Genomic DNA, 22,550 nt, shown 5'->3' with positions numbered 1-22,550 from the left:
ACCTTCCAGCTACCTGTGTTTGGCAGCTGGCTGAAAATCAGTTGGCTAGAGTTTATTCTGATGAAAACAGATCCATGCTAGGACGGAGGACATCTCCTGAAGTCATCTGCAGGTTTTACCTGTAGAGTCCTGTAAGGCTTTCACAGCACAATTTCTTGTTGTAATTGGTCCATTCTTAGACAACTCCATCATTTCAGTTACACAGTTTAATTACATAATTATCTGCACTGACATATTATAAAATTAGGCACTGTAATTGCTACATTAATAAACACCAACACAATTAAAAGTGTTTCCAGCACCAAAAAGGTATTTATAGAAGAGGGTCACAGATCTAGTCAACATGGACACAAGAAGCAGTGGTAGCTGTCTGCTCGTTTTAATCAATGTTCTGTATTTGGTATTAGCACTAGGGACAGCAATCACACAGCCAAAACTCATGTATCTTGGAACAGGGCTTTAACTGTCTCCTAACCTGATCAGTTTGACAGGGAGGAGAAAATTAGTGAATATCTGTCAAAGCAAGCTGTGAAGAGTCATAAGTATGCATACAGGTGTGTAATTTCCTAGTAAGGGACAACGGCAATTCTCGGGTATATCCTTCCAAATGAAAGGGGACACAGGCATCTAGAAATAACTTTGTAACTGAATATACTTCTGCTGAAAGCTGCTGACAAGGTCCATACAAAATCTTATTTCAATTAATGACCTGAGAATTTTTATTTCCTTTTTTTTTTTAATAGCTTTGTTAACATCGAAAGAATCCCCAATTGACTTTGATACTCACTTTGAGGTGAACTGTAGTGTTGATTTACACTTCTGCTTATACTGCTGTTTCTCTGGACTACAGGGAGATTTTATTTAAAGCTGCGTATTCAGTTCTGGGCTATCCACGCAACCAGACAGCCAAACTTCGCAACTTCTTATACAGGTGGATTTTACACCAACGTCTTCTGAGAATGTTTCATATGTATTTCAGCAAAATGGCAAAATTTCCTCCAGTCTGAATTTCCTTGTGTTGATTACTTTATCTTCCAAACCATATGTTTTTCTCATTTTGTTTTGTTTGTGATTGAATATAAAATTATGATAGCTAGCTAATTCTCATGCCAAGTAGTGGTAAGTCATTTCAATTCAGCAATCAATAGGTTTGTCAGTGCAAATAGTCTATTCCTATGAGCCTTAATTAAACATGAAAAGATGGAAATTTACTCTCATTGAAGAGAAAGAAAGTTGATATCCCAAGGTACTGGAAATGTTCAGACTATGATTAGTAGAAACCTGACTGGAATCTCAACTAAATAACTACATAACAAAAACTACATTTAACTTGGTAACTAAGCGAGCTCCCAAATGTCTCTCCATACCACAGAACCCTAAAAAAATCTGATGTTTCATTATCTGTATAGCTATAGCTACCCACAGCAGCATGCGTTGCAGTGGTAGTAGTGATGTGCCATCTCAAAGTACCACAAGTAGATGGAGCAGGCTGAGACGCAATGCATGGCTGTGAGAGCCACAGTCCAGACTAATCAGACCCCTTTAATTTTTGCAGTATTCATACTCAGGTACAGTGACAGTCACAGCTGTCCATCTGGGAAGCTCTGGAAGTACGTATTACTAAAGTAATTTAATTTTCTGAAGAATTGAGGAGTTCCCTGGGAGGAAAGGTGGAGGTGAACCTGAGACATGGAGTCAGAGACGTCGCATCAGGGTGAAGGGACTCGGTTCAGAGCACCAAGTTCTCATCCATGCCTTACAAAACAAGAATGCTGTTTTCAGGCCTTGTGTACAAGTGAGATACTGGAAGCAGGATCTGATACTAGAGGAAAACACTTCAATGTTTTAAACCAAAATACTTTAAATCATATTAGTTTGTTCCAGTGCTGAAATGAAGTGCCCTAGTTTCAAAGGCTCCTTCTGGAACCCTGTAATACCAAACAGCTTTTTTTATATTTTAAACAAACAGAAATGTTTATAGTTCAAGAAATGTGACAAGCTGAAGTCCCCAAAAGACCTTAGTTCACTTTGTCTCAAGTAACAAAAACACATGCTTACTAGCCGTCAGTTTTAGGATGATCCAGTTTTCCAAATCAAAGCTACTGAAGACCTAAAATACAGGTTTCCACTAAGACACGGTCACAGTTTAACTGCAGAGTGCAGATCATGGTGTAAATCTAGAGCAGACATTTGATTAAAGTCTGGCCAGAAGTGCCATACTATAATGTGCATGTATGACCTCAGGAAGTCATTCCCAAGCCATTCCGTAGGAAATAAAAACCCTCACTCCAAAGAAATAAAATAAGGGTCATTTATATTTTGACCCCTGAAGTAATTTCAACCCTGGCCTTGCCAAAGACATCAAACAAGTGGTTTAACTTCTTTGTATCTCAACTCTCCATACATAATATAGAGACTTTATATGCTCCATTCATAGTTATTTTGTTTAGATTGCAAGAGAAGGGAATATCTCTGAAAAAAGTACAGTCAGTATCACCACTCCCTCTCTTCACTGCACATCCTCAAGGGTTTCACTGGTTTTGTGAAGACTCTTCCTTGTGATGAGAAGGAAAGCACTGAGATGGTATGAATGGAGCTAAGAAATAGGAATTTTCAGGACGAAAAATGTCCAAAACACTTGACTTTTGCAACAGTGCACCACTGAGCAGTCTTGACAACTGCTCTGAGGACTACTTAACAATGGTAAAATAAGCATTGTTACAACAAATAGTAGACCTGAATGCTGTAACAGCTATGGGACTTGGGTGCTGACAGTTTGTTGGTTTTTGTTTCTTTGAGGTCTTTGATACTTTGTGTTAACAATGGTGCTCTCCACCCAAGCTGCACCACTCCTCTATTACCCTTCAGGGAAATCATAATGAATTCAGTGTTTTGCTACAGAAATAATTACAGTATCCCAAATTCATCGGTTTGATTTCTCTGAGGAATCCAACACAGAGCAAAGGTAAGCTGCAAAGGAACAAGGTCTCCTATAAAAATACATGACAGTTTTTGGAACTGGTGAGCTTCCTTCAAAGTAAATGTAACCTGCATGTTATTGTTGGAAAATTTACTCAGACTGGATTCTTTTATTGGGCCATGTTGGAAACTAGGGCATGCATGTACGTGGTGAGATTTTTAAGCATTCCAGGCTGGATCGTCTTGCCCTGGCTGGACATACTCTCTTCAATGCTTTGGACGTGATGTTAGAGTGCCTCCAGGAACCACATAGAACCACAGAATTACAGAACTATTCAATACTTAGTAATAATCAAAGGTTTGGACTAAACCTTCACATACCCACACATCTGCTGACTCTCTAAACCCTGGAGATGCCTTTGGACAGTTGGACTGCTTTATGGATTCATGTAACCATCATTCCTGCCTCTCACAAAGAGGTTATCAGCGTATGTTACTGAATTGTTCAAGCATCAGGAAGATTCATCCCACTAGCCTGGACACTCCACAAGCTGCTATTTGGAGCAATTAAGATTTAGCTATTTAGATTTAATCTCTTAGAATTGTCTGACTTCCTCATTTTCTAGATTTAGAGTCTCCAGAGATCATCTGGAGGATATGGGCCATTATGCGCTCTGCAACAGAAGCAAAGAAAAATATATTTTAGCCTTTAAAATTAGCCACTAGCCATAATGCTGCAAAAAGAAAAGACTTGTCCTTCTTCGCCTCTGAAACTGTTTTTTACTAACTTCAGGACGCTTACTCTTACCATTCATCCATACAGACTTAGTTTTTAAGTAACTGCTGCCTTCAAACGACAACTAGCAATGCGTACATTCTGCACACATGACAAGAGAAGCTCTCCAGACTCTAGATCCAGCTTGTAGAACTAGACATTAATGGAGTTTGCACCAGATTTCACAGGACTTGGGTCTCATGATGATAAACAATTCTAAGAGCTCAGTGCAGTCCTAAGCACTTAAATATGGATCAGGAATGAGAACTCCCACTAGCTTCAGTGAGATTAGGATTTCAATCTAAACTGACTCCATTCTACATTGTTAAAGGCTCTTAGTATCCCGTGTTGTTATTTACAGCCATATTTTCAGAACAGTTCGCTACTCAGCATGCTGGTCCTCTTCTGAAAATTTCTGTTTTCATTTTACTTTGCAGCTTAGATGAGAAACCATGTTTATTTATTGTATTTTATTTTTCAGTATGGTTGCTGATCTTTAAAGCTGTTTACTAAAAACAGATCTTAAAAGATGTTCTGTAAAATGATATGAAGTCCAGCCATTATTTTTCTTGGGATTAGTGCAGAGACCGAAATGCAGCAGAAGGGCCTGTTACCAGTATCCTCCCCTTCCCCAGATCATTCGAAGTTAGCTTCAGAGTTAACACAGCCTTTGGGATTTGTTTGGTTTTGTATGTAAAAAGCATTCTGGCCCTTTGTTTTAAAATTCATGCAGCACAATCTCAGCTTCTGTTTGAAACATATAATAAGCCTCTTACGCGGTTTTCTAGTAGACCTGCATTTTGGCACAGCACCTGCCTATTCATCTTTAGAAGGAGCAGGAGGAGGAGGAATAATGGCAAAAGCAGTTTTGCATGGAAAACATCTAGGCAACATGACCATGTCTTTTTTTTTTTTTTTAACCAAGTCCTGTATGAAAAGCAATTGCAATCTCTTTTGTTTTAAAAGTTATCAGAACCCAATTTTAATACAGCTTTGGAGCACTAAACGTATACTTCGTCCTGAAAAGCATTCCCCTGTGATAATACTGGACCACAAACACATTTGCTTTTCAAAATACTGCCTTTTGGATTCTACTATATTAATTTTCCTTTCACAGGAACTTTCACTGCACTTCTGGTGAAAGGTTTTTTACTCTTCAGGAGCATTTGTTTCTAATGATTTTACTGTAATTGTCTCAAATGTGCAGATTTGTATTAAGTGCTTAAGGAATGCATTAACAATCTTTACCTCGTGGATTGTTCTACAAACACCCCCAAAGCTAAACTTCCACTGATGCCAATAATGCTACTGTTATTTCTGTCTAGCCTCTATTTGCCTGTCTACATATTTGCTACTTCTTACAGAGCCACCTTGCAATGCCCCTGGATCAGAGCTATTCATTGCTTTACTTGTTTCCATTCAATGCTATTTCTCGTTGTCTCTAACATAACAATAATAGTTTTATTATTCTGTATCTGTTTTAAAAATTCAGTAACACAGCAGTACTATTAAAATTTTTTAGAATCATGTTTATAAATAAATACATATGATGTTTTCTGTGTTGCAGTTAAATTTAGGTGATGCATCCAGCAAACATACCGTCATATTATCCAGGAAGACTGCTAGCATCCCAGATGTGATCTTCGGGAAGGTAGAAACAGCATGGGCTAAAATCATTGTATGAGTAGATAGATCAGTATTTTTGATAATCTGCATGATTTCAAAACATGCTGTAGTTCGTTAGCAAGACAGGATTGGTGTAATATACCTAAATATATTAATTATATTAGGTATAATATACCTAACATTGGTATAATATACCTAAAAAGTACTCCAATTATAGGGAGAACTTAAGTGGTCAAATCACACTTGTAAAACCAGCACAGCTCCTCCAGTTAAAAGTGATGATACCAGGAAAATCAGTTTCTGCCAGTGCAACTGCATCTATGTTAGGGGCATCTGTAAACACAGCTGTGCTGTTCTGGAATCCCACTTCTTCACAGCCACTGAAAGCCTGAAACGCAGCTCTAACCTAACATTTTGAGGAGCTCTGTGCCATCTTTAGAAAGATGCAAGTCTGTCTTGAAAATCTGGATAGAGAAAAAGAGGCTGCAAATATATCCACTTAAAATTTCAATAGATTTTTGAGATTCTTTTGTTCTACACATATTAAAATGGAGGACTAGAAATCAATTCCCTTCAAGGCAGGAAATGTGAGATAGAAGCCAAAAATATGACAAACCATTTGACTGTAATTAATCAAATAGCATTACCATTTTTTTTTCATTTAAACGTTATCTATAAAACTCCAAAACATAGCTAAATAATATATGTGCAATACATTCACAAATTACTTTATTTAATGTTAGTATTATATCATGATCACTCCCAACTCCACCATTTCAGTTAAAGGACCATCAGTGCTTGTTTCTGTTATTAATCCAGAGGATATGCTTCTCATGTTCAGTGACCCAGTTCCAAGAAGTATCACAATATAGAAGCCTATTTTCCACTTAATAAACATGCATAATTCCTGTGAACATTAGCACTGATTATGCACACTTACACACTCTAGGGCATATTCATTTAAACCCAGTGAATTCAAAAGATCTAAAGGAAAATGTATTTGGCCCTCTAGACTGCAAGAAACCCTAAAGAATGATAGGAACAGTCCAAAATGTTTTATTGGTATATTCTGTTTTAACAACAATTTTGTATATTAATTTCTTCAGCTCTCTGCCCACAATGCTAATGATGCTTTATGTAAGGTAAAAGAATGAAGGAATTTTTAGGATAGAAAAAAAGAAAATGAAGAAAGCAAGCAAGGATTAAGCTTAATGGTTAGGATATTCTCTCTGAAGGTGGAAATTGTAGGTTCCAGCCTGTCTGATGCTACTTATCACTATTTCCTGCAGAAAAAGAGATTAATTGGGATATTGCCAGCAGTCCAGAAGGTCATACTCCATCACAGGTACAGCAATGAGAGGGTGTGCAGTGCAGATTCAAACTCTTTACAGGGACATCATAATTGATTCAGAGTTTCCTACAGTTTGATGAGTACTTAAACTACTGTGGTAAAGATAAGGCATTCACATTACCTTCATTACTTATGAGAGAAAGAAAAAGGACTCCAGTCACTTGATTTTGCTTTGACTTCTAATGTCCTAGATAGTTCTCTGCAGGAGAGGTTTGAAAGATGCAACTCCCATATGAAAACAGATTCATATACCCTGGAGAAATGTAGAATTTAATATAAATTCCTGTCCTGAGCATTACCTTGTGGTTTTGCATTGGCACATTTGTTTACAACACGCTGGCTTGAGTTTCAACTTCTTCAGGATGGTATCCACAAATTTCTCCCCCTCCCATGCTCTGTGCAGACTGTCAGGACAGCTAACTCGGTGTTTCAGCATTTAGGACTCTCTGGCTCTGGGCTTACAGTATATGAACAATTCTTCAATAAACTATTTTAAAAACTCCTGGAACATTCACTTCACTCAGCACCATGGAGGAAAACATGAGCCCTAATAGCTTTCCACAGATTCTGGATCCCGTGAAGAATCTATCCACCCAAAAATGTACCAACATCTTTAATGAACCTGTTAGATTGCATACAATGCTAATATACAACCTGCTTATTTCAAAAAGGTGTTCTGGATAAAATATTTTTATAGACACTTCCACTAAAAGTGCTGCAAATTATTTTTCTGTAGAGTCCGTTTGTGTAACTGCTATTTATTTTAAGCACTGCATGATTTGTATTCATAATGGAAACTTCAATAGCAAAAGCTTCCAAGCCAAGCTAGAGTAATTTCCCCTTTAGTCAATACAGTCTTCATCTACATCAGTAAACAGCACAGTACAATTGATGCAAATGCGTAGAGTGGAAGAGTTAGTGTTGAGGACCTGACATCCACATCACACATGTTCTGGATGTTTTATTTCAGGCCACCTCTAGTTTATTAGTAGGCATTAGATACAGAAATACATTAAGTGTGATCCCAGGACACATATTCTAGTTACGTTTCATCCGAAAAAGCGCAGTTTCTGTGCCCCAAGATTGTGCACCCCATTCTGTAACTATAATGAAGAGAAGTAAGTGGACATAACCAGGAAATTCACCTCAAAATATTGCCCCCATATAATCTAAAATGTTTTTGCTCTTTAAGTTGAGGACATTTTCTACTGTGTGTGCGTAAAAGAAGAGCTTTCTTTGCATCTTAGATGACCAACACCTTTTTATCAATACACATGGAAGTGCACCAGACAACTCTCATGAACAAAGAAACGATGTCATCTTAAGAAAACGTAAACCTGAACTGAAGGTAAGTCTTGTATTTCTTTTCCAAATACATTGATTTATGGAAATCTTCTTCAATAAAATCCAGTTCAGACCAAGAGATAAATGTCATCCCTCCCAACTATAAGTTCACGCAGAGGAATTACTAATCGATACAAGCTTCATGCATTTTCACCCTGAATATGCAGTAAAGAAACTGAAATGCTGTAAATGTAATCATAATGATTTGGGTCTCCTGCTGGTGGCTCCTCCTGGAAAGCTCAAATTTCACATGTGGGGTTTTGTCTGCAGCTGGCAGCAGGGGCAGGCACAGAAGTTGCCACCATAGCCAACATTCCTCAAAGAGCCCAGGGTCGTGATTTTACAAGAATTTCTGTGACAGAAGGAGAAGTAAAGGTCTGGATTTACTACAGCTAATCGTATTTCTCCTCTGCTAAATTAGTATTTCACCCTGTATATAGGCATTATATATAGAATGACAATAAACTGGACTAAATATATGAGAGTATAGAGCAGATCTCAAAACCCGTAATTACCAAAGCAAGGGAGACAATCTTATTTGATGTGCATATCTAAAAATATGAGGCCATAAAACTAAAAGTCAGATAATGCAGCTTAGTAAGACTATAGAGCTGTTTCCAAATTTCAAGAGCAAAATACTGCTGTGCTCTTCATGTTATTTTTTGCACTACCATTTTTGTAAACATGATATTGAATTTACTCCCTGATATTTCTTCATGAGTAAAGTATCTTGTGAAGTATCTGTGAACACTTCAAACACCCCTTTGAAGGCAGGAAGTTCTAACAGTTTCAAGCTATTTTCAGAAGATATCTTTCCCCACAACATACAAAATCATAAAAGAAAATAAAATTTAATTCCTTTACTGCGATTTGCCAAAAAGAAAATAATATTTGACATACTTTATTAGGAACCCATATTTTGTAAAGACCATTTACTTTCCTCAGAAACATGTATGAGAAATGATTAGATGTCTGGTCTTGCTGGATGTGCACTGTGTACTGTTTAAAATGGAAGCTATAAATTATCAGTCAATAACAAGCACAAGACCTGAGGCAGTAAAAATTCTTTCATCTGAAAATAACAGTTATTACAAAGTCAGTTGTTTCTTAAAAAAAGGATGAAGGCATAAATATTAAAATATGAGGACAGAAGCTTCCTGATGTAAGCTGGAGTTAGCAGTTTTGTTAGACCATTCATTAGAAGGAAAAAGGGGCTAGGTAATAATTTACAGAGTGATCTGGTTCAAGGCTGAAGAAATTTAGGAAAGGACTGTAGCATGCATTTAAGGGAAAAGACAGTCCCACTTGTCTGCAGAAACTGTCAGTGTGCTCAGTGTTAATTATTTACATTTGAAAGGCTTTTTTAATTTTTATTCAGCCTCACATTGTATTTATGAACTGTTCTGATCCTACTGTTCATCATCACCATCCAATATTTTTCCTAATTAAAATTACTTTGAAGTCTCTGACCTTTAGGCAGACACTCAATTCTGAATTAAAATATAATTATCTTTGTAACATGAATACACTTCTTATACTGCCCCCATGTTCTTCTTGTTACAGAATAAATACATAATAAATATAAGGAAAAGACTACATTGAACTTGATAAAATAATGAAAAATAAGAAGAAAATAAACCAAGCAGCCTGGTTTTCCTTTCCTATACAAGGGCAAAGAGACAGCAGGGAAAAAATAAAGGCAATACTTAAAATTTAAAGAAATCCTTTGTGCACAGTGCATAATTTATCTGCAGGACATACTGTCACGAAACTTCACCACTTTTTCTGAAACCAAAAGGAGGACAGAATTTTATATGATAGGTCCAGCAATCACATGGTTTATATTCCAGTGGTATTACATGGGTACAGCACCATTTATTGAACAGGAACACAACCGCTCTTTGAAGGTGAAAGAGGCACATAAATTAGAGTGCAGAGAATATATTTCTTGTGAGTAAATCACAGCTTTTTTATTAAACTTTTGGTTCAGCTCACTGTAGCTATATAAATCGCTGGTGTGATGAGGGTAGCACTTCCTATTTATCTCATTGTCTTCACCATTGCTTCTCATAGCAAAGGTATTTGTTAGTCTAAATGACTGACCATATGTTTCCTTTACATTACTTTGCAACCTTTTCTACGGTCAAATAATAGGAACTTAAATAACTTACCTTTACGTAGAGCTGCTGAAACTCCTCAAGGTTCAGTCTACCACTTGGACAGTCCTTTAGAAATCCTTTGTACCACTGTTTTAGCTCGTGTTCATTGAACTCCGTGCTCTTCACCAGATCCTCCATCACCTCAGGGGCCAGCTTGCTATTCTGTTTCCCCATTCTGCCTTAAGAAGGAATAAATTAATAAAATTAGCCAAGTTGCTGTGAACATTTTAAATTCGAATTAGCGACAAAGCTTGAACACATCACTTGTTTTGTACACGCTGCTGCTTTTAGTCAAACTCAACTTCATGGATTCAGTAGTGAATAGGAACCTAAGCTATGCTTGAATATTATTAGATGCTTATAATGGCGAAAAAGAAAACATTCTTTCATTTAGGAGTCTTAAGGCCTGAAGACAGACTGCTCCTTTGCCTTCAAATTAGGTAATTTCTAGCTTTTCTTTACACTAAGGCTGAAAAACATGACTTTTGCTTTGAATTCAACAAAAATTTTCACAGATTCGGGGATGTTCACAGAATTCATCTTTGTCTTGAGAATCTTTTCTGATACCACACCCCTGTTAGCAGCTATTCCTCACAGGTACAAGGCTGTGGACAGACAGGCTTGTAACATCCAGCACTAGATGATCCACTGGGAGGGAGCAATGCAAGAGTCCACACACTTGGTTTCAAGAAATGACGAAACCAAACTGGAAAAACGAATGTAATTCTTATACAATCACACATATATGTGTATATATACACACATATGTATACATGTAAGTAGAAGTATATGTATATAGTTACTGCATAGTTGATAAACAATAGATGATTTATAGTTCATCACTGTTAACTCTGGAGATATCCACTACATTTGTTATATACATTTTGCATACACACTGATAAATATCAGATATAAACCATACAGAAATAAAAAATATGCATGTGTAAAATCAGTAATTTCAGTACTATTCATGTTGGCCCTTCGAGATATTTCCAGGTCCTTTGATGTGTAACCACAGATGTCCTTCGAGAGAACTTTTGAGAAATCTTTAACTTTTTCCAGTTCTACTACAGTTTGTTTAATGACAGATGTCTTTCAGTTATTTTTTAATCAGATGACAGACAGCACTTAACTTGTCCGTACAGAATTGCAAAGTGATGAATAATTTCTTTCCTGAGCCTAGCTTAGCATTTCCATTTTTATCTCCCAGTATAGCATCTGTCTCTAATGACAGCACCACGGTGAATGCAGTGACTTCTAGTCCATATCACCACCCATTCCTGATATTAATCTATTGCTTTTAGCATCTTCCCCTATTTTGAAGGGGAAGTTTCTTTCTCCTCAGAAGGACATACTTTGCTCTGCTCCAACGAATCAAAGTATTTATGTAAGTTCCGTTATGGGAATCTTCCTTGAGCTGGCACAAAATTAACCATTCCTCCTGGTCTATGTGTCAAAAACATCCCCTAGCGCCATACCACCAGTGGCACCAGCTCTCTTCCTGAAACACCTCATGGCCCCTCTCCTCTTTGGTCATAGTCCTCCCTGGTCTGTTCCCACCCTCTTCTCCAGTCTCAAGCCCAGCAAGACAACCAGGGCTGACAGCAAACCTCTTTGCCAAGACAGCACATGACCTGGCCGCACAAACATCCCTGACACCAAGAAGGAAGGTGGCTTTTGTCAAAGCATTCAGCAGGTATAAAGTTGGGAAATTTGGTCATTGGAAGATACAAAATGCCACAAGCCATCAGGCTAGAAACTCCAGCCAGAAATGTCTCAACGCCTTGGTGACACGGCTGTTAGACAAGCGCACTGTGCTGTGCACAGATGTAACTGCAGGTGGAAGTGGGCCACCATTTCTTGGGATGCTTCCAGCAAGCAGATCCCCCTTCCCCAGGCTCTGCACATCCTTCCTCTACCAACACTGCAAGATGCCGCAGTGCTTTCTTGCTTGAGGTCCTGCATCTCCTCTGAACTACAAGAACCTGCTGCAAGGACTCACACAGCTGTTTGTTAATTAAGGGCAGCACACTGCTTTCTCTAAATTTACTTACTTTGATGCTCTGCCAAGCTCCCATCCACACGTTTTAGTAAATTTAGCACAAATATGGGAGAGTTCAACCTTTCAGTTAATTGCCACAGGCCTAATTGTACACGCAGATGTCCAGAAATTAGCCATTTTGACTAAACGATGGGTTTGCAATTTATAGTATTTAGAACAATTGTCCCAGCCTTATCTTTGAAGTCCCCATCTTCTCATTTATGACATAGACCTAATTTGGCATAATCTCAATTTAAATCCCATGGAGACTAAGGTATACTAATAAAGTTATTTCTCTAGCTCCAACTCCAATGGCTTTTAAGTGAAACAATAGACTGGGGTTTTTTTAATCTTTAAGGGACCTATTTATTTCCCCTTTTTTCTCCTTTAAACTGTGTTACCCTTTGCAGTCATAAGATGCTTTGCTTAGGACCCAGAGGACCCTTAAAGATTCTCAGCAATTATAGTAACTACTTTAGGTAGATTCATAAGGCATCTTCTGGTTCTCTTAATTTAGCCAAGTGTGCTTTTACGTGACTCTTTTCACCTGGATTCTTATGCCCATCAATATTTAACTCAACAACACTTACACACGAAAAAAAAGCATCTTCAATGGGCAAAAATCGGGTGGTTTTGACCAACAAATTTTCTGTAATAGTCATTTTTCTCTATTTATCGTGCTTGTACCTGACACTACACATAGGTGGAAGCAGACAGAACTGTGAATCTCAGCACTATCTTCCAAAGTTAGCTATGTTGTTTTCAGTAACGTGGACATAAAACACTACAGAAAATGGAGCGGGTCTTCACGTATATAAAAATACACAAATAAAGAGCTGGGTAAACATATCCACAAAAAACCTTTTCTATCATCAGATTCAGAGAAACAAGACACCAGTTTTCTGCCTGTATGACACAGGCCCCTAAGTTGGTCAGCTGCTTGTTCTGCCATACGTTGTCCAGTAAGTTCCAAACACCTTCCAGCCATCCCTGATGTACCTCACCATATAACAGCATGAAAACCACAGCTGGCATCTTGATAAACACTTTCAGAAACTATTTTTTCAACAGAACCAAACCTGTATTTGAGGAAGGTATAATCTGGGACTGCTGGGTTCTACACTCTTATTTGCTGCTCCAGCACAGTACAGTGCATAATCCCCCAGGCTCTGTTTGAGAGAAGGGACTGAACAAGCTGACCGAGCTGGTCACAATGCCTTCCTGGAATTAGAGGCACTCATTCCTTCTTCTTGTTTTAAAGTTCTTTTCTTATGGAATTGAATTACAATCTGCAAGAAAGCTCAAGAGTCTCATATAATTATCAAATATAAACTCACACTTCTGGCTCAGGGAGATCCAGCTTATTTGGGAATAAAAACTCAAATACATAGATTATCTAGTTAATCATATTCTAACATTTCTAGAGTTTCATTGAATCTCTTATTATTATTGAAAAAGTACAATCACCCATTAGCAATGAGTATGCCACTGCCAACACATTTAATTTTCTAAAATGAAAACTATTTTTAATTAACTTATAATCATGGTTTTCCAAACATGTTTTTTCCTTGTGAAAATCTATGAATATGCATTAGGAAAATACAGGAGAGAACAGCTGCACATTTACTAAGTTTTCATGAGGAGGAAAGGTCACTTCGCAAGCATTGCTTTGTTTAGTAAATTTTATTCTTTTAAACTATAAATTTGCTTCCAACTTCCATGCTTTCAACCATCTAGTGCGACAATCTAAGGACTGTTATTCATCTTCTGTTGTGTTTTCTGATTGACAAAAGTCATGAAAGGGAAAAAAAAACAAACAAAAAAGCAACATGCTTCAATTCCAAACCATCATAGGGGAATGGTTCACAATAAACAAGGAATCAGGTACATGGGTGGCACTTAGAACCAGCAAAGGTGTCAAGACTGTTCCCAATGAGATTACTCTGTCAGGAGAACACTAGCAAGGGCAACACAATCCAAATTAGAGATCAAGAAAAACACTAAAGCTCTACTGTTGTGTCAAAGTAGCAACAGCAATGAAGGTTGAGTTCAAAACCAGATCCTCTTGGCTGCAATGCTGCAAAGAGGCCATCATCTACCCAGAGAAACAAACTTTTCAGAAATGCTTAGAATAGTAGTACTTCAGTACTTCATTAAGTAACACCTTAATTGATGCTTTTACAGGTCCACAGGAGGGTCACATTTAAAAGATGGAATTTTTTCAACCAACCAATCCCCAACCTGAAGTAGTCCAGGCTGTGCCAGCAGCAGGCAGGGTCAATATGAGGATGTACTTGCCTGCTCCTTGACCCGCTGGACCTCTGGAGGTCCACAGCAGCCAGCTTGGGAAGCAGGAATGGGCTGCAGCAGCAGCTGGAAGTTACTCTAATATGACTCAGCAACATGGCTTACCAAACTGATTTTATGATTTACTAGGGGCTTTGGAGGTAACAGTCACATGCAGGAAGAGGAAGAGGAAGACAGTTTCTCCCGTTTTTCTCTGTTTGCATCATTTGTTTGATATCTTTCCTGCAATGCTATCATGTGTCCCACACATGCCTGTGCTGTTTCAAAAGCTCCCTGCTCTCCACATGATCATCATCCAAACCTCCTGGCCAATGGCAAGCTTTTTTCCCTGGAATATTTTATAGCAATTCCTGCACAGGTTTATCAGGTTTGCCTCTCCCACTTGGCTTGCTAGTACTAAACTGACAGTGTGAGCACAGTTTTACAAACCAAAATTTTATTAAAGACCTAAGAAAAAAAAAAAAAGTTCAATAGCAAAACATGACTTATGGAACCTTGTTTGATTTCAAAACACCTCCAAACTGTGGCTAACACAGCCTCATTCCCATTTGCTTCCTCTTTCCCCTCCTCTCCGTTCCTCTTTGGCCTCCTCGGCAAGTGTTCAATATTCAAAGGGACCAAGTGCAAACAAATACAACTCTGGCTGTTCCTAAGGAAAAGTAAACTGAGTGCTGCCGAAGATCTCATATTTATGCTGAAAAAGGACCTGAATTCCTTTGAGAAGACAGCACCAACAATGTCAAACCACGCTCCTAAAAACCCAGTTCTGTGTTGTTTTCTTGCTTTCCTTAAACCCAGTTATATAAAACCATTCAAGTTGAATTAGTGTTGCCAGCAGGTTGAGCAAGCTGATCCTTCCCCTCTGCTCGGCACTGGTGAGACACACATGGAGTGCTGGGTCCAGTGCTGGGCTCCCCATACCAGACAGCCATGGCCTTACTGGACTGAGACCAGGGAAGGGCCACGAAGGCGATGAAGGGACTGGAGCATGTCATACAAGGAAAGGCTGAGAGAGCTGGGGCTGTTCAGCATGGAGAAGAAAAGGCTCAGGAGGTCTTATCAATGTGTGTCTAAATACCCAATGGGGGCAACAAAGATGGCAGAGTCAGCCTGCTCTCAGGGGTGCCCAGAGAGACAAGAGACAATGGGCACATACTGAAATTCAGGAAACTGAATGTAAGAAAACGCCTTTTTACTGTGCAGGTGATCAAACACTGGAACAGGTTACCCAGAAAAGTTGTGGAGTCTCCATCCTTGAAAATACTCAAAACACAACTGGACACAGCTCTGAGCAGTTGTCTGTAGCTGATCCTGCTTGAGCAGGAGGTTGGACAAGAGCATCTCCAGAGGCACCCTCCAATCTCAGTGACTGTGATTCTGTCAAACAGTTAGGGGTAAATGGGGCAGTCATACTGCTTAACTTTCGGTATTCACAGTAGCTGCCTTGTTTCATTGAATTCCCTCCATGGGTAGCTGAGAGAAAAAGGGCTCATCCAAAGGATCATTTGGAGATGTGCTGGTGACTGCAGTCACGTCCCTCCCCTCACTGACTCCAGGAGTGCAGGAAGATCTGCCTTATGTCCCTGGGCACACATGACTAAATGGGGCTACCCCAACTTATCTCGGTATATTTTGGCTGCTTTGACACCTGCCCATGTTCATGCTCTTGTTATCCCAGTAATCCTACCTGAAGGGGGTAGTCAACCAACATCTCTGCAGCCTCATGAGGTCTGTGCATTAAATGAGTTCCCTTGTATGAAGCATGTTTTTCTTGCTCTTTCCTGGCTCTGGGAAATGGAAATGAGTCGTGTGGACTATGCCAGAAGCAAATGACAACACTCACTTTGCCAGCTCAGCTGTGCTGGCAGGCACTCATTAGGTTGGAAGGAAAGCTGTGGTTCATCCCCACCCCTCTGCCCACTCCCAGCCCACAAGCTCCCACAGGAACGTGCTGACTCCCGGGGACTACATGTGAAACCCAGGCACTGAGCAGGCAAGCGTGGTGGGTGTCTTTGAAATTTTTGACACAATACAAATCTATAAACGGTACATTAAACCCTGTAGAGACTCCAACATACATACATATATAGGGGTAACAAAACCCCAAACAATTAAATGCTGGGGAAAGCAGAGAACTATGTCTATAATCTACAGTAACAGAATAATTTTCTTGTTATTTTTGAACAGGCTGTTTGTCAAATTTCCAGCTGTGTGCTGATAATAACTATAACTCCTGACACCTCCCAGCATTGTTCCTTTCTCCTCAGGCTACTTCTGACACTGCCTTTTCTCTACTAATGTCAGCATGAAGGATAGATAGAAGCAGGCTATCAAGCCACACAGATGCCTCATTCCTTCAAACACACTGTTTCACAGAAGAAATCTGGAGCCACGGCCTGTCTTTCACACACAGAAAAACCCCAACAATCTCATACCCAAAGCCCCATGGAAATAACTACCCAAGGAACTGTATGTGTGGAAAAGAAGAGGAATTTTCCCATCCCAACCATGAACAAAGGCTACACTAAGATGACCCTGTCTAATGGCATTGCTTCAATGGCAGATGACACCAAACTGAGTGATGCAGCTGATATGCTTGAGGGAAGGGATGCCATCCAGAGGGACCCTGACAGGCTTGAGGAGTGGGCCCATGCAAACCTCATGATTTCAACAAGGGCAAGTGCAAGGTCCTGCATCTGGGTTGGAGAAATGCCCAGTATTAATACAGATTGGGGGATGAATGGATTGAGAGCAGCCCTATGGAGATGGACTTGGGAGTACTGGTGGATGAAAAACTGGACATGAGCTGGCAAGGCATGCTTGCAGCCCCTGGGCTGCATAAAAAGAAGCATGACCAGCGAACGAGGAGGTGATTCTCCCCCTCTACTCTGCCCTCAAGAGACCCCACCTGGAGTACTGCATACAGCTCTGGAGTCCTCAGCACAGGAGAGACACAGACCTGTTGGAGCGAGTCCAGAGGAGGGCCACAAAAATGATCAGAGGGCTGGAGCACCTCCTTTATGAGGACAGGCTGAGAGAGCTGGGGTTGTTCAGCCTGGAGAAGAGAAGGCTCCAGGGAGACCTTATTGCAGCCTTTCAATATATAAAGGGGGCTTATAAGAAAGATGGAGAAAGACTTTCAATACTTAAAGAGCACTTACAAGAAAGATGGATAGAGGCTTTTTACCAGGGGCTGGCGTGACAGGACAAGGGGCAATGGTTTTAAACTGAAAGAGGTTAGATTTACATTGGACATAAGGAAGAAATTCTTTACAATAAGGGTGGTGAAACACTGCAACAAGTTCCCAGAGAAGTTATGGATGTCCTACCATTGGAAGTATTCAAGGTCAGACTGGATAGGGCTTTGAGCAACCTGATCTAGTGAAAGAAGTCCCTGCCCTGGCAGGGGGGTTGGACTAGATGATCTTTAAGGTCCCTTCCAACCCAAACCATTCAATGATTCTGTTTCCTAGACAACTTGTGAAGCACCTCCTCACTTCAGTTGTCAACACAATTTCTAAGCTTGCATGAAACAGGGATGACCCCAAGCCCTGTCCTATACCTTGCATAGTAAAACCACACTGGACAGGGAAAGGCCTTTTTTCTGCCAATACATGCAAAAGATGAAGATGTTTTATAGGAGAAGGTTCTGGTACTGTTGCATGATACCAGATCTTAATATGCTGACACCATGTAAGTACTTCACTACTATTAAACCTTTTGAAAAAGGGGTCAGTCAGCTTAGAAGGAACTAGTGGTGGCAGCAGTTGTCTTTCTCCCTTCACTGTCTCTCCTGTAAGCCAGCCAGCTGGATCCTCTTTGGTGACCAGGAGCCTCTACTTCATGACGGACACTGCATCCTATCGTGGCATCTGTGGCTCTCCAAAATCCCCATGGGTCAAAGACTCTCTCACTCGGCTTAGTCCAATCTTTCTACTCTTCTCTCAAAACCCATGAATCCAAACACACAGCAGCTCCAGGCCTGCACTTTGACAGCAAGGAAGAAGGCCTGCAACAACCTGTAGGAATGGAAGATGAAAACAATCCACCTCTTGGTGTTTACTGTCCGGGCAAAAAAGCCAGACAAGGAACATCACCCCAGACACTGGCAGAAGCACCAGGGGCAGAGAGTACCAGACATGTGAAAGCCAAATGGAGCCGGGCAATGCTGTGGACCTGCTCTAGCTGACCCTGCTCTGAGCTGGGTCACTATACGTTTTTTGGAGGTCCCTGCCAACCTCCGCAGTTCTGTGACTCAAGAACTGTGGACATCCTTTCAGTAGTAATCTTGGAAGAACATGATTGAGGTATACGTAGAGTTAATATACTTTCATATTGGTATACTGCCCATCAGTGACCTCAGGAACACGTTCCCTGCACCCAGAAGCAAAACCCACCCTGAACTACCTGCTTTCTCCTTCACACAAAACTTAGGGCTCTATTCTGAATTTTTAACCAAACTTACGCTTTCCATCCCAAAATGATATGAAGTCCATCAGTGAAAAATTAATAATTTGAGTGTGTTTGTGTAACACCATACTGAAGTTAGCAGCAGTCATAATTCACTGCTGCTAACATATACCTCAAACTGAGGGTGAAACAAACAGGCTAGGTTCTGATTTATATTACACTACAGCAAAAACTGGAATAAATCCAGTGATTTCAGATTACTTTACTGGCTTTACCAAAGATCAGATTCAGGCCTGCAATCTCTCTGTGTAAAAGAAATGGGGACAAACAGGGAGTAATGACATTAAGGAATACAATCATTCAACTGAATTGAATAATAAATGGAGAAAAGAGGTTTAAGCAAAAGAGAGATATATTTTTAAATTTTATTTGAAATGAGATGGATATTCAATTAGATTCAAGCAATAAAAAACCATTTGAAAGGGTAAAAGCTGTGCAGGAGGATGCTCTAACATAACAACGACTGGTATGTAGGGCTTTTTTTCTCTAGGTGACTAGAAAGCAAGAATTGGATTTATGTCATTAAAAGCGTGGATTTGTTTTCTGTTGAGTCTGGAATAAATTTCAACATGAAAATCAAGGGCAATACCAGACTCACTAGTAACTCCACTGTTGATGCACCCCTGTGGGTCACACTAGGGCCCTATTCAAAGCCCAATGCTGAAGCTGGCAGCTTGTGTATAAACTAACCTGCAGATACGTGGTTTGAAGTACATCACAGGGTCTTATTTATGCCCTCTCTTCTCATTTGGATTGGGAAACTGGTTACAACATGCCATAGCTGGCTTTCCTTCTTTGCAAGTGGACACAGGAGAAGGTACGTAGCATAAGGCAGAGACTTATCTGAGGTGTTCAACAAGACATAAGTGCTAAGAAGAGCTTCCAGGCTCTACCACTTAGCTTTAGACTTAGAGAGACAGAGACAAAATCCCTCTTTTGCTTGCTCTCTCATCTCAGTCTCTTTTTAGACCACAAGGAAGAGAGCATCAGTATTTCTAGAGAAAGCTTAGGCTCTGGATGATCAGTGGTCCTTAATAAAATTTTTGCTTCCTCCTTAACTCTGTTATTTGGTTTTGTTGTATGCCATAACTCAAACTTGCTTCTTGGGAGTTTTTCTTCATGTCCACTTCTCCAGTATTTCAACAGAATTTGGTGACTTATATGCTGTGGAGAATTTAGTGATTAATTTCTGAAGAGAACAATATGCTTGTTAATGCTAAGTGTCAGACAAACACATAAGTACATCTGTTGCCATAGTTTCATTCTGCTATTGTCCCAGCTTCTATCAACTGTGGTGATCAGTAAGTAACAAGGAGGTGTGAGCTGAAGAAGCCTCATTTTTCAGCAGTGAAATGAGTATTTTCTTCACCAGTCTATTCTCTTCGATTTTCTCCTCATAAATAATAATCTTAAACTGCATGCAGAACTTTTACTGTACTTTTTTGGAATAACTCATATGCTGAATACCATTCCAATCACCTGATTATTCAGAAAGCTCCAACATCAGAGCCTTGATTGCTGTAACCAGTTTGTTATATACCTTATACCAAATATAACAGGTGTTGATTGCTTTCTCTGAGGTTTTATTCTAGAATATGGTTTCCAATAGGCTTTCACTCATGAGATGCCTGATACGTTAACAGAGAAATCTGTAACCTCCTGGACATCACTAGTTCCGAGTGGCCACTGGAACAAGTTACATGTCAGCACTGATGATCACTTTTCAAGTCTTGAATTTCAAAAGACTGGCTTATACAATTTTAGATATTTCAGAGATCTATCCACTATTCAGTATTCCACCTCTTCTGGGACAGTTGCTGCAAACATCTCTTTTTGGGGGAAAGACTGACAAGGCATGCCTGAATACTGTAGTTTCCTTGAGTAGGTTGCAGTTGTCTTCTGGAACCATGGGACAACATTTATGTAGACTGTAAACATCCATCTAGTTTTGTGATGCCAAACTATATCAACATTTCCTTTGCCTGAGATACTGAATTTTTGTCAAAATTCTGCTTTTGTTTGAGATAAACACTATTGATAGTTCATGCTTGGGGATAAGGGTGTTTAGACTTTAGCCACTGCCTTGACCACATTTACATATATGCACCATTTTTTTTCTTAGTTTTTGTTTGTTTTTAAATAAATATTTATTCTGTTGTAATTGTCTGTAAAAAAGTAATACATGCTTTCTCTCCACTTGTACTACAGCAGGTCTTCTTCTTTGCTATGTTTGCTTTATTATTAGTTTGAAATGTTACTGTACTTTTATGTTTGATGTGCAAAGCCAAATTCTCTAAGTTGGTGTGCTTACCAAGAGGTACTTCTACTGCTCACCTTCCAGCCTCATTTTAATTTGAGTTTGAATCCATCACATGCCTTTTTAGGACCACATCTCTGATTCATAAATCACTGGGCTTTACTTAATGGTACAGGCTTCACTCTTCATTTATATCCATACTCCTCATCACAGCTCTCTAAACAATACTGCCCTACTGTTCTGCAAAGATGGATTAATCGCATCTAACGTTAGCTGTTTAAAAAGTCAGTTGTCTTTGGTCCCTCTGCAGTCAATGGAGATGGCCAGAAATTTCAATGATTCACCTCATGCCGAGAGAGATGTCTGAAAGAGGCAGGATGAATATATGCATGCTTATTTTAAGACAGAATGAATCACCTGCTACAAATGTCTCTTTCTGCTGCGTGTAGAGGCAGCCTTGTAAACTTGCTTAGATCTGAAAATGGATTTCTAAATGCTGAAAGTGAAGCAAGAAAAATCCTACCTCGCTCATTAATACTGGATAACCTAGAATCAAAATGCCATTCCTGATCTCACTAGGAAGCACATACGTTTGCCAAGGTTGACTGTTATTCCTATGTATCACAATCTTTATTCAGGTGTGATTAATGCCATTAGAAGTACAGCATGCTGGTGTACCAAATACAGGCAGTCTTTCCTGAACTGCTATTTACTTCCATCAAAGCAGTGGAAAAAATTAACTCCTTTCCACCCTTTTCCAGGCCTCCCCAAAACTAAAATAGTTTTAAGCAGCTCAACTGCAGAGATCAGGCTGCTCAAGACTGTTTCATTATGCTCTGGTCATTCCCTGCTTTTTCCTCACTATAGTTCTTAGCCAAGTAAAGTCCTGGCCTCAAAGAGTAAGAATATTTTTTATGATTATTAAATACAATATTCTTTTATAAGAAATTTCACTCTGACCATCTAAATGTTATATTAAAGTTCTTCTCCAACCCTTTTCTAATATCCAACTCTCTCTTTATCCAGCACAGCCTCTTTAGCAGCCGTGTCCAGCAGTGCAAGACACTGTCTTATTGCTCTGGATTCACAGGGAGAAGCGGGTATGGTGAGCACTGTACGGCCCTCATCCAGTCTCTGCTGGGATTAGCGGCAGCAAGATCAGTGCTTAGATTGTTTGCTCTCTGTTCCCAACTCACAAAGCAGTGATAGGGTCTCTTTTTTGTCTTGTTCATGCTCCTGTGTCCTATGATGACAACTATTACTGACAAAGGATGGAGAAAAACTCTGAGTAGTGATATCAG

At 39.6% G+C, this 22,550-nt stretch overlaps 1 protein-coding gene across 3 annotated transcripts in view; it reads right to left on the bottom strand.

Annotated features, from left to right (window-relative positions):
* VSNL1 (visinin like 1) overlaps positions 1-22,550 on the bottom strand; it is a 90,944-nt gene that overhangs the window by 39,537 nt on the left and 28,857 nt on the right. For 2 of the 3 annotated variants that reach the window (XM_074820100.1, XM_074820101.1), the window contains exon 2: positions 10,187-10,353. In XM_074820100.1, the coding sequence (XP_074676201.1) occupies positions 10,187-10,348 (162 nt within the window). In that variant the 5' untranslated portion in view covers positions 10,349-10,353. The remainder of the gene's footprint in view (positions 1-10,186; positions 10,354-22,550) is intronic. The other variant, XM_074820102.1, reaches the window with a different exon arrangement.

The sequence above is a fragment of the Strix aluco genome, chromosome 3 (genome assembly GCF_031877795.1).
Source record: "Strix aluco isolate bStrAlu1 chromosome 3, bStrAlu1.hap1, whole genome shotgun sequence".
In the NCBI taxonomy this organism is placed as follows: domain Eukaryota; kingdom Metazoa; phylum Chordata; class Aves; order Strigiformes; family Strigidae; genus Strix; species Strix aluco.
The sequence above is the reverse complement of the archived record's forward strand: the minus strand, read 5'-3'. Positions and strand labels throughout refer to the sequence as shown.